The sequence below is a fragment of the Borostomias antarcticus genome (assembly GCF_949987555.1).
Source record: "Borostomias antarcticus genome assembly, chromosome: 22".
NCBI lineage: Eukaryota > Metazoa > Chordata > Actinopteri > Stomiiformes > Stomiidae > Borostomias > Borostomias antarcticus.
In genome coordinates this window covers 18,261,570-18,274,853 of record NC_140255.1, presented here as the reverse complement: position 1 = coordinate 18,274,853, position 13,284 = coordinate 18,261,570, and the positions used below count along the sequence as shown (strand labels likewise).

At 43.8% G+C, this 13,284-nt stretch overlaps 1 protein-coding gene across 1 annotated transcript; it reads right to left on the bottom strand.

Annotated features, from left to right (window-relative positions):
- Positions 1–821: 821 nt before the first annotated feature.
- On the bottom strand, positions 822–5,899 carry hbae4 (hemoglobin alpha embryonic-4; the record flags this gene model as incomplete). Its single annotated transcript, XM_084456647.1, has 3 exons — positions 822–950; positions 1,602–1,806; positions 5,808–5,899. 3 exons carry the CDS (start codon positions 5,897–5,899, stop codon positions 822–824), a joined length of 426 nt encoding a protein of 141 aa, XP_084312773.1.
- Positions 5,900–13,284: the final 7,385 nt, after the last annotated feature.

The following is a 13,284-nucleotide window of genomic DNA, read 5'->3' as shown; positions in this document are numbered from 1 at the left end:
AGTGGTAAAGGGAAAATGCATGTCTAGCCCTGTTTTAAGGTTACTTATGATCATATGGTTAAGATCAAAACCTTGACAAAACTAGCACTTTTGAGAAAGCCTGATAATTGCTCTACCAACGTTTAGGTCATACAATGGATGTGGGTGGGCACCTTGAAAAATCATTCAAAAAACATGTTAAACTCTCAATTTCAAAGACAAGAAAGTCACCAAGGTGTTAGTTGGCGTTCTGACATATAATTCGCCATAAAGTAAGATTCTAGTTCATCTGGAAAGGCTTTTAAAAAATATTTAGCATAGAACTAGTCGCAGCACATACATGTGGAAACTTCTGCAAACTAGGTAGCCTAGCAACATAAACAATAACAATAGCTACCGTAAGTAGTTCCGCTTCCTGAATCCCCTCTGCGGATTGATCTACACATCTACAACGGTCGCGTCAATATAAGCCAATGGATTTCATAAAATGATCAATAAAACCCTACAGGATTCATACTTTGCGGCGAATTTGATGACAGAACACCAACGGACACCAATTACCCCCTCGGTGAGCTTCTTGTCTTTGAAATCGAGAGTTTAACATGTTTTTGAAAGATTTTTCACGGTGCCCATCCACATCCATTGTATGACCTAAACGGTGGTAGAGCAATTATCAGACTTTCTCAAAAGTGCTAGTTTTGTCAACGTTTTGATCTGAACCATTGTATATGATCATAAGTAACCTTAAAACAGGGCTAAACATGCATTTTCCCTTTACTACTCCTTTAATAAGTTGGAATAGTACCATGGGATTGGGATATGATTATAGTGCTATTGCTCTTTTATCTGAATTTCAGTGAGAGCACGGCTGAAAATGCTGAGAGGAACTTGTCCATGGCCGCATGGGCCTCCGGTGTGAATCTGTCCCCCATGTAACACGCCAGGGTCACGAGGAGACAGTGAGAAAAAAGCTGGCAAGAGGAAAAAATAAATAAGGAAAGAATTAATAAAATTACTTGAAATAAATGTGTTCAACATAATAATCTATTCCATCTGAATATAATAATAATATCAATAATAATAATACAACGTTATTTGTATAGCACCTTTCATACAAAAAAACGCAGCTCAAAGTGCTTCACAGCAAGGAAATTACTTTACATAAAAGTGCTTTACATAAAAATAGACAATTATTATAGTAAAAATAAATAAAATACATAATGATATTTCAATGATAATAATGTAGCTAACTGAAGAAGGCAGAATCATCCTGTATTGGCCACAAGGACCCATACTGTACATAGAACACTGTTGATGGGTAAACACACACTAGGAAAAGGAAAGAGACACATGAGGGAGAGAGACGGAACAGGACACCTGCAGCCTCCTAGCAGGGTCAACCCCACCCCCCACCCCCTGCTGATCCACCAATCGGGACTCCTCTTACTGGGAGCTATAATAATAAAGAATTTATGCCTCCTAAATAAATTATCAAACATATCCCTATATTCCTATACAATTATTCATAGTTCATAAACTGATATTATTGGGGAAAGATATGGATTCAATGAAACTGCTTGGTTATCCAAACCTCCAGTGAGATTGAGAAGGTATAGGCCTACCTTGAAGTTCCATGGATCTATGCGGAGAATGTAGGCATGCATGGTCTGGAGGGGTTCGAGGGTGACGGCCAGTGTGCTGATGTCACGTGCTCCCTCCGCTAGGGCCAGAACTATCTTCCTCCCGTGGTCCAGCATGTGCTGGGACCGGAAGCTGATGTCCAGGTGCGAAAAGTACGTCTTACTCCCGGGGTAATTTGTGAACATCCTAGGAAAGCAGCGAAAAACAGAACAGTAGGTCTAAATGCATTTGGATATATATATATAAAAATTAAAAAAAATCAGGAAATAATACAAAATCCAGGCGAGGTGAAGTTAGTTTGATTTTAGATATTCCAGTTGGATATTCGCGCTTGATATTCGTGTATTCCCCACAATGGTCTCATTTTGCTCAGGGACCATGGTTGCACGAGATACACATTTTATTCTGTCCAATTACAACTCAAAATATTTTATATGATTTGTATGGTCATTTTTCTTATATTTTCAATAGCTCTGGGACCACATGACCAGAATACCTAAAAGTAGTCTCATTTTGTTCAGGGATAATGCTTGCACGACATAAACCTTTTTATTTGTTCAATTACATCTCTAATTATTTTTATCTGATTTTTTATGGTCATTTTTACACCTTATATTTTCAATAGCTCTGGGACCACATGACCAGAAGATCCAAAATTAGTCTCATTTTGTTCAGGGACAATGGCTGCACGAGATACACCTTTTGGTTTGTTAAATTACATCTCTAAATATTGTATATGATTTTTATGGTTTACACCATCATGGAAGAGGATCTGCATCACCTAGTTTGTGTAGTTCCTGCAGTTGCAGCTCGTAGCAAAGCATTTGTATATGTAAAAGTGTAAAATTGTACATAAATGTACATAAAATATTGAACCGTGAAAATTGACAAAATAAAAGGTGTATGTCATGAAGCCAATGGCCCTGAACAATATGAGCCTATTTTGGGGTGTTTTGGTCACGTGGTTCCTGAGCTATTGAAAAGAAAAGGTCTAAAAAAGACAATTAAAATTCATATAAAATAATGTGAGAATAAATTGGACAAAATAAAAGGTGTATCTCATGAAGCCAATGTCCCTGAACAATATGAGCCTATTTTGGGGTGTTTAGTTCACGTGGTTCCAGAGCTATTGAAAAGAAAAGGTCTAAAAATGACAATTAAAATTCATATAAAATAATGTGAAGAAATTGGACAAAAATAATTTGGACAAAATAAAAGGTGTATCTCATGAAGCCAATGTCCCTGAACAATACGAGCCTATGTTGGGGTGTTTAGGTCACGTGGTTCCTGAGCTATTGAAAAGAAAAGGTCTAAAAATGATAACTAAAATTCATATAAAATAATTTGAGATGAAGTCGGACAAAATAAAAGGTGTATCTCGTGCAGACAATGTCCCTGAACAATATGAGCCTTTTTTGGGGTGTTTTGGTCATGTGGTCCCAGAGCTATTGAAAAGAAAAGGTCTAAACATGACAATTAAAATTCATATAAAATCATTTGAGATGAAATCGGACAAAATAAAAGGTGTATCTCGTGCAGACAATGTCCCTGAACAATATGAGCCTTTTTTGGGGTGTTTTGGTCATGTGGTCCCAGAGCTATTGAAAAGAAAAGGTCTAAAAATGACACTTAAAATTAATATAAAATAATGTGAGAAGAAATTGGAGAAAATAAAAGGTGTATCTCAATCAGACAAGGTCCCTGAACAATATGATCCTATTTTGGGGTGTTTATGCCACGTTCCAGATAGGATTTTGAGCCCGTAAGTTACGACTTCAAGTCAGATTCACGACTTCATAGCGTTCCAGGCAAACTGTCTGAATGCGTGGAATTCTGGATACATGTAAACAAGCCGATATGGTAAAAGCTTGAGATTTGGCACATTGTCAGAGCTGGCAAGCTAAACATTGTATGCCTCATTTCGCTATGCTAAGAAATCGTACGTTACATTTTATTTATTGACATCATCGATTTTTCGCCGTTTGCATGGTCACGTTCAGGTTTACCTTAATATTAGCTAGCTAGCACTAGCTATCTCTTGTCTTGTGCATAATCGTTTGTATTATTTTGATTACAATGTACAAATTTACTTTACGTTGCCCTAAAGTTATCTTTGTCGCCATACCCATGGGGGCTGCCATCTTGCTTGGCTGTGTGATGTCAGAGAGCGCAACTGGGAGTACATCGATCTGGTATGAGTTCACGGGTGGGAAGTTACGGGTTTACCTGCCATTCCAGTGCATTTTCAGGTGTAGAAGGTCGGAAAAACACGAGTTACGGGTTGCCTGGAACGCGACATTAGTTCACGTGGTCCCAGAGCTATTGAAAAGAAAAGGTAAAAAATGGAAGATAAAAATGTATATAAAATAATGGGAGATTAAGTAGTTAAAGCAAAGGTGTATCTCGTGCAGCAATTGTCCCTGAACAATTTGAGTCTATCTTGGTGTTTTTGAGTCACGTGGTACCAGAGCTATTGAAAATCAAAGATTTGAAAAAAGTCATATAAAACGGTAATTTGTGGACGGCCCCTAACATTTACGTTGCATTGCTTAGACGCCGGTACCGCTCTCAACCCCGGCTTTCGGTAGGGTACAGTCGGCGAAATAAGCGTTAAAGAGTCGGTGAAGTTCACCTCGAATATCCAACTGGAATATCCCAAATCAAACCAACTTCATGTCGCTCAAAATCCACAGTTTCTCCTCGCTGTCACAGTTTTGAGGGTTACCCTCTTGGTAACCGGGGCCTGGTTTACTCTTTTGAACCCGTTTTAGATTGGATACAGTGACGCTAAAACAGATCTCCGCCCATTAATGCATTTCATGACTATGTGCACGGACAGGATATGGCTGTATTGCTGCATTTGTTAGGTCAAGAGCTTTATGCCAGTCCAAACCCTGTGTGTGACGACTCCCAGTCCCCTGGCTGGGGGTTGGGGTTAGGTGTCTTTTCTTCTGTATCCAGCAGGTGGAGTCTGGGAGTGGTCCTGATCAGGTGCACCTGGCACAGGTGTGCCTGGAGTATAAGGGCCGTCCAGAATCAGAGTTCTCTCTCTCTCCCCAGGAGCAATTTAGTTTGATTTGGACCTTACAACATCCACCTTCACCATACTGTTGTCTTTGCATCCATACATTACACTACACCACTGACATACTGATATTCACATCTCATACTAGTTGATTATTGTTTGTATGATTTAGTAGCCACTTATTAAATATTCTTAAAAGCTTGCTTTGGTCGTGTGACTCTCCTTTTTGTTGCGACTCGGAACGAGCTGGGTCGACAAGTGTACCTTACTTGTCTGTGGTTGTGTGTGTGTGTGTGTGTGTGTGTATGTGTGCGTGTGCGTGCGTGTGTGTGTGTGACTTGACACTGTAATTCTCATTTTTCATTTCAGAATCAGCCACCAAGTGTGTGTGTCAAGATCCTGCAGAGTGTTCCAAAAGCTCAGAGGTGCAGGGGGGAGGAGGTCAGTGTAGTCAGTGTTGAGGCCTGTCTGCCATGAGAGGTCGGTCACTATGGTTACAAACGTACAATTGTACTACTGATGCACTGATCCCTATAGTATTGCACTGTAACAAGTAACACTTGTACTGTACATAGACACATCTAATGCGTTCCCAATGTCTTCATCAAAAGAGGTTTTTAAGTGAAAAGAGTCTACATTTTTCATACTGCAGTCTGCATGCATGCCAGTATTGTTGGAGTGACCAATTGATTGTATGAGTGATTGATTGAGTGATTGAGTTGTCTTACTTGTGATAGATAACATTTGTCACTTATTTCATCTATATTAGGCCACACCCTACACCCAAAGACATGCTTTGACAAAGGCTTGAAACATGTCAGCATAATTTATGGCCAACAACAGTAGTGAAACGGAATCAAAACTGTCTTTGATCCTCATTGTGCTGCTCGGCATATTCTTTTCAAGATAGCGACTCTTTGGATACCTAATGTAAATAAAAAGGAGCGCTTATGTCCCCTGCTTAACATGTTAACACAATGATTTGATATGTCCATTCTAGTCATGTTGTAGTCAAAGGTTATTTCTAGCGGCGCCACTGGGTTTGTATCTAAATTGATTCCTCCCTATTTAAACCAAATTGTTTCCATGTAGATTATGACGAATTAGCCTGACAGGACAAAATAAAATATAGGCCTAAATCTTTAAAGTTAAAGTAGCCTACCTGAAGAGTGCCTCTGATCCGATGTCATCGGCCACCGGAGTCAATCTATCCCAAATGCTCCTTATCAGTTCTTTCTCTGCATCTGATAGCATTGCAGCTGCTTCTGTGTTGAGGATGAGATGTCTTTATCACGGGAACGAACAAACAAAAGCACGTGAGGGTGGACCATCCCCTGCTTTGCGTCATAGCCCACTGTGGCGTTCTTCTGTCATGGTTATCTTGTATTGGAGTTCCAAACACTATATCCAATATCCATGGCCAGCATGTGCCAGACACACATCTCCAAACAACATTCCCAGCATCCTCACACTGACTAGTGCAAGGCGAGGCCTCTCTCTGATTGAACGGAAATAATTGAGTCAGTCAAAATATGAACATTTACATTTAAACACACACACGTACAAGTACACAAGCGGTCATATGGAGAGCTCACAGGCTATGGATTGGCTTCTGAGGGAGGAAGAGAGAGGGGCAGAGAGGGAGGGGTAGGGGGTGTGTGGAGCAGGCCCAGTATGATAAAGCCTCAGCTGCCCCTATCAGCAGTAGCCTACAAGCTGGGAGTCTGAGATCACCCCTCGTACGATACTGCCACCTCATACAGTATGCTGAAGTCCTTCTCATAAATAATAGGACTTAATAATAAGTAAGCATTACGATATGTACATTTAGTATTCCATGTGGTTGTGCTGACTCTGTTCAACAAAACTATTAGTGAGAACATCTGGCCGTAGACCAGCTCTTAGTAGAGGTATCTGATATGGGTCACTTTTAAAAGTATATGTACGCAGGCGGTCAAAAAAATCGGAAATGGGCAAAACAATTGATCTTGGCATCAAGACCTGCAGTGTAAATGCGGCCTTAGTGGCAGAGTGGCACAAAGATAGTGGCAGAGTGGCACAGAGAGCATGAATCAGCAGAATTAAGGCCATCTACACTGGCCTACACTACACACTGACAGCTTCGAGGGTTGCTAGTTTCACTCTTTTTTCCCCAGAGTTTCATCTCACAGTTTTAAGAACCAAATGCCAAATGGTTTCCTATAATAAAAGCCGTGTAGCTTATTCAAGCCTCAGTAGCCGAAACATAACTTTCTATAGATGGAGTTTCAATCGTTGTCCAGCAGGTGTCGCTATTTTGTCATTACAGAGAGGACGTGAGCAGGGAGAGGAAGGGACATTTTGCAACAAGTCAAAGAGCTGAAAGGGAAGCCCTTCATAATGATGTTTTCTTCCCTTCCTCTCTGATTGTAGCATGACTGGATAGGTGAAAACATGAGCTCTCTACATCCTGCAGACTGGATTCTGTTGGTTGGTTTGTTTATTTGTTTGTTTGTTCCACTTTAAAGTTCAGTGATGTCATGTGAGTGGAATATGTTTGTTTGGAATATGTCACTAGTAGGAGTAACACACACAGAGAGAGAGAGAGAGAGAGAGAGAGAGAGAGACAGAGAGACACACACAGCCATGTTGGATCAATGATTTCACCTTGGAATGGAGGATGCACTTGAAGAGAACTTGAATGGTGCCAAAGATGGACTGAGACAGACAGGAAGGGTGGAGTTCACTGAGCATGCTCCATAACTGTGGCCCGCAGCCCCTGACAACCAAAACAATCAGTGTGTGAGAATGTCGTCATCATCGGCGGTCACTCAGGGTCGAGTATGACTGTCCTCCTTCTTGGTCCTGGTCGGTTTTCAGGTGGACGAATAGGCCAAACCTGGGCCACATATTTTGGTGTGGTGTGGGCAGGGGTGAGGGTGGGTGAGGGTGGTGGTTATCAAATCAAACTTTATTTGTATAGCGCATTTCATACACAGAGGCAACACAATGCGCTTTACAGAGAGCAATGGGGGGGGGGGAGAGCATAGGTCGCACCCCTACATATTCCAGGGGGAAGCAAAAAACAGTTTCACCCGGGGGCCAGAAAAGTGAGCTGTAAAAATTCTTTCCTGAACTCTCTCAACGAGACGACCGAGCAAGCTCCTGGAAAATGTTTGTCTATTGGCTAAGAACATATACAGAGCAGTAAACATGGGCTAAATACTTCATAAGAGAGACATGACTGCTACTCCTACATGGGCGGCCATTATGTGTTAGCTATCCCTGTTGTCTCTAATATGATATTTAAGTAAATCATATAACAAAGCACAATAAGCACTTAGCAGAACAGGCTCATAGAGAATGCCGCAAAGCAGAGGTGGGGAGACAGAAAGCAGAGAGCCAAGGGTAAAAAGGGGCGGGTTGGTTGGATAGGGACAGCTGACGACCCAGATGGGAAGGAGCTTGTCACGAGGAGGCAGGGGGCCTTTCCAGGAGCCATTAGGTGGACCTTGGCCGAGGACGGGGGCGGGGGTTCTCCGGGACCTGCTACAGGGTGGCCTGCAGGAGACAGGGGGAGTCCACAGGACCTGTATAGAGTATAACAGGGAGAGACATTAGGGAGGAGGACAGGGTTAGTGGCTGTACTGGACATCCACAGCAGACATGGGGGTATCAATTGGATTCAGGGTGGTCTGCGGGTGACAGTGGGGCATCCACTGGACCTAGTTAGAAGGTAGGAGGGAGAGAGAGAGTCACTAGGGAGAGGGAAGGCAGAAAAGGGTTAGTAGCACGCAGAGCCATAAAGGCAACACAGATATTAAAACAGAGCATGCCAGGTGCAGGGCAACCAGCACCTGTATACACATCTAAATATACACACAGTGCATAACAGGATATACACTAATGTATACAGAGGATTTACAGGCAGGCTGGAGGCTGCCTTTCTGTGTCTCTAGGTCCTGGCTAGTGATTGTAGTCTAGACTGAAAAGGTACATCTTGAGATCTCGCTTGAAGATTTTAATTCGGCCCTTCTTAAGTACTCTGGCAAAGTGTTCCAGAGGTTGGGGGCATAGAAACTGAAAGCTGCCTCTCCGTGTCTCTTGGTCCTGGCTTTTGGAACTGTTAGGAGTTCAGTACCTGAGCACCTGAGTGCTCTGTTGGGCATGTACCTGACCCGTCTGAAATGTATTCAGGTGCGCGCCTGTGGAGAGATTTATAGACTAATAAAAGTATTTTGAAGTCTATTCTAGAATTGACAGGTAACCAGTGTAGTGATTGTAAGACTGGTGTGATGTGTGCCCTCCATCTAGTCTTAGTGAGGACTCGTGCTGCAGCATTCTGTATCATTTGTAGTTTAGAGATCGCTTTCTTTGGTAGGCTGATAGTAGAGCATTGCAGTAGTCCAGCCTGCTTGTGATGAAAGCATGCATTAGTCTTTCGGTGTCAGCCTGAGAGAGAAACGGTTGCACCTTGAGGATGTTTCTTAAGTGGTAAAAAGATGTCTTGGTAATATTCTTGATGTGGGTTTCAAAATTAAGATCTGAGTCAAGTATGACACGTATGTTTTTAGCCTGGCATTTGGTGTCATTTGCCAGAGTTTTTAAATGTGCAGATAGTTTCTCTCTTTCAGCTTTTTCACCAATGATCAGTACTTCTGTTTTGTCTTGGTTTAGCTGGAGGAAATTATGTGACATCCATACATTTATATCCATAATACACTTAACAAGGCAGTCAATCGAGCTGTAATTACTGTCTGTTACAGAAATATAGAGTTGGGTATCATCTGCTTAGCTATGGTAGCTAATGTTGTGCCTCCTGATGACACTGCCAAGGGGCAGCATGTACAGGCTGAAGAGTAGAGGTCCTAGGATGGATCCTTGGGGCACCCCACAGATCATAGGGATCTTTACTGAGCTGTGGTCACCGAGGGCAACGAAGAAATCACGACCGATTAGAACGTTTAGGACTGGACTGGAGAGGCCAACCCACTTCTCCAGTCTTTTGATGAGGATCGCATGATCTACAGTAGGCTGCACTCAGGTCCAGGGGGACGAGAGCAGAGAGCTCTTTGGAGTCAGCATTAGTTCTGAGGTCATTTACAACTTTGACTAATGCCGTTTAGTTTGGTGTAGTGTGGGCAGGGGTGAGGGAGGAGGTTTAGTTTGGTGTAGTGTGGGCAGGGGTGAGCAGGGGTGGTGGTGGTTTAGTTTGGTGTAGTGTGGGCAGGGGTGAGGGAGGAGGTTTAGTTTGGTGTAGTGTGGGCAGGGGTGAGGGAGGAGGTTTAGTTTGGTGTAGTGTGGGCAGGGGTGAGGGAGGAGGTTTAGTTTGGTGTAGTGTGGGCAGGGGTGAGGGAGGAGGTTTAGTTTGGTGTAGTGTGGGCAGGGGTGAGGGAGGAGGTTTAGTTTGGTGTAGTGTGGGCAGGGGTGAGGGTGGTGGTTTAGTTTGGTGTAGTGTGGGCAGGGGTGAGGGAGGAGGTTTAGTTTGGTGTAGTGTGGGCAGGGGTGAGGGTGGTGGTTTAGTTTGGTGTAGTGTGGGCAGGGGTGAGCGGTGGTGGTTGTGGGTTTAGTTTGGGCCTTTTTGGTGGAAAGTCTCTCATTTCTGAGTCTGCGCTTGTCTTCTGCGGCACAGTGGAGATGGTTGTTATAGTGCAGCACCTTCCTGGACAAGTTTTCTCCATGTTGGTTGCTGTGTCCTCCCAGGTGTTAAAGGTCTATGTGGCACTTTTTGATGTCAGATTTAATGTTGTCCTTATACCGTTTCTTTTGACCTCCCGGAGGACACCTGGGGTGGCATCTTTTAGCGAGGGGAGGCTGGTGCAACTGCAGCCACCACATGGCCCTTGACAGAGGGGGGCCATGTTCCAGTGGCATGGGTACATGATGATTGGGGACCGCCCTCTGTTGCAGCTTTCATCCGCTTTCAGTGCCACTGTGGCTTGCCATTATCATCCGCCAGTTCCGCCATTGAAGTCTTGTAGAATGTTGTATACACATATACACACACACACACACACACACACACACACACACACACACACACACACACACACACACACTTTTTTAGTCATTTAGCAGATGCTTTTATCCAATAGCACACCTCACCAAGATAGCGATCTCTCTCTGCTTCTCTCTCTCTATATATATCTCTTTCTCTTTCTCTCCTACTCTCCCTCCACCATTCTGTCTCTGTCTCTCTCTCTTTCTCTCCCTCTCCCATTCTGTCTCGGACTCTCCCACTGTGAGATGAGACCTGTTTTCTTGGTCACACAGTGACATCAGTATGTTTAGGTATATGTTTTAAAACACACCATGTGTGTGTTTGTGTGCATGTGCGTGTGTTTTTGTGTGCGTCTGTGTATGCATTGTGTGTGTGTTAGTCCTCCAAACATACAAATGCACACATTCCCCTCACATCACATGCCAAGAATATTTACTGAATGTTTAGGTGAAACAGACAAACAAACCGAGTCCAGCCGGCAGGCTACAGTATGGAAACACCATGGAAACGCGGTCAGTCTTTGTCAGAGAAGCGCTGTGGTGACTCATGTGTTCCATTTCATGTAACTAACTACAGGGTTTGGTGATTCATGCTCTGTAGATCCACAACTTTGTGCTTTTGCTTTGTGTGTGTGTGTATTTTAGATGTAGCTAATACATCTTTCTGTGAACAAAATGTTTAGAAATAAACGAAAAAAAAGGGTACTATATAGAATCATTTGTAACAGTAGCCTGATTCTTCTTATTATATATATCTTATTATATATATCTTATATCACTCAAGTCACCCGTTGATTTTAATGTCACTAAACTAAGCCAAGTCATTGAATTGAAGTGACCGATTGTGTGTCTTGCTGAGACAGCCATGACTGTGCTGTGGCTTCTCTGGGTCTGGTCTGCTCTCTCTCTCTCTCCCTCTCTCTCTCTCTCTCTCTCTCTCTCTCTAACACACACACACACACATGCAGACACACACACGTGTGCACGCACACAAACTGTTTGTATCTTGTTTGATAGTTTGTTATGCTTTATGGCTCTCCTGTGGCCAGAGGGCCATGTCAGTGATCTACGAGTGTGTGTGTGAGTGTGTGTGTGAGTGTGTGTGTGTGTGAGTGTGTGTGAGTGTGTGAGTGTGTGTGTGTGTGTGTGTGTGTGTGTGTGTGTGTGCGTGTGTGTGAGATCACAGCCCCGGCCACCCCCACCCCCCATTCCTCTGAAGTCCTGCCAGAGCAGCATCCTGTCCAGAACTCCAGCGGCAGGAAGTCACGCGACAGTGTGTTACCGAGCAACAGGCGCCAGCCAGCAGGCCTGCGGGGAGGAAGTCAAAAGACACACAAATGGACCGGACGTATAAATCCCCCCCCCCCCCAAACACCGCCGTCCTAGGGGGGCTGCAGTGACATTTGAGAGGCGGGAGCTAGACCCTCCCGTGCCAGGGCCACCAGAATGGAGCAACGCTGAGGTTGTGAGTTCGAAACCCCACCTGGAGCAGCAGGAGTTGTTGTAACGGAGGCGGACCGGAACCCGTGTGTAGGTAGCTGGACGCCACGATGGAGCAAGGTCACTCGTTCCCCCCGGCAGGGGACGGAGACTGCTGATGAGGTCCAGTGTGGACGATGGTGTACACACACACACACTCACACACACACACACACTCACACACACTTTAGATACAGCCAGGAAGGTCATGCCACAGTGCTGCAGATACAGTACTGAAGTAGACTGCCTCAAGTTTATTATCTTTCCTCTGTGTGTGTGTGTGTGTGTGTGTGTGTGTGTGTGTGTGTGTGTGTGTGTGTGCCTGTGAAAGTATTTTCCCTACTGTACACATACAAACACACACACATACACACATACACATACAAACACACACACGCATTACATTTTTAGCAGACACTTTTATCCAAAGCCACATAGAATAATACACACACACACAACTTAGACACACACCTGCCCCAGTCATGCACAACTGCATCTGAATGGTTGGTAGACAGATCAAACAGATGTCTAAACAAGCAGATGTAACTTGACTTGAGTGAGACAAAATGATTGTGTTGAACTATCGAGTGATGGAGCTCTTCAATTTGTCTCTTTCTTTCTTTCTTTCTTTCTTTCTTTCTTTCTTTCTTTCTTTCTTTCTTTCTTTCTTTCTTTCTTTCTTTCTTTCTCTTTCATCTTTTCTTTCTACACTTCCATCCCTTTCTTAGTAACTCTAGACCTCTGCTGTCCTCCTTCTTCGAGGGTTTCTGTGCTCCCCTGTGGCTTCCGTGGTGATGACGGACGTGTGGCTGACTAGATGGTGGTATCCTTCTGGACATGACCTGAGAACACACACACACACACACACACACACACACACACACACACACACACACACACTCGAGCGCGCAGTGGTTAACTGTCTTAAGCGATAGGTCATGAATGATGGGGAGTGTGAAAGTCATCCTGTGTGTGTGTGTGTGTGTGTGCGCGCACTCGCGTGCGTGTGTGTTCGCGCAGTAGCCTACAGGATAATGCGCCTGAAACAGGAGCTGCTCAAGACACAACACTAAACCTCCACGGTCCATCGAGGGATCTTATAGTATGTCAGGTTAAAGTCAAGCCACTTGGTCCAGGTTCTAAACTGAGGATATTCAGAAGATAGATCACGTGGCTAGAGG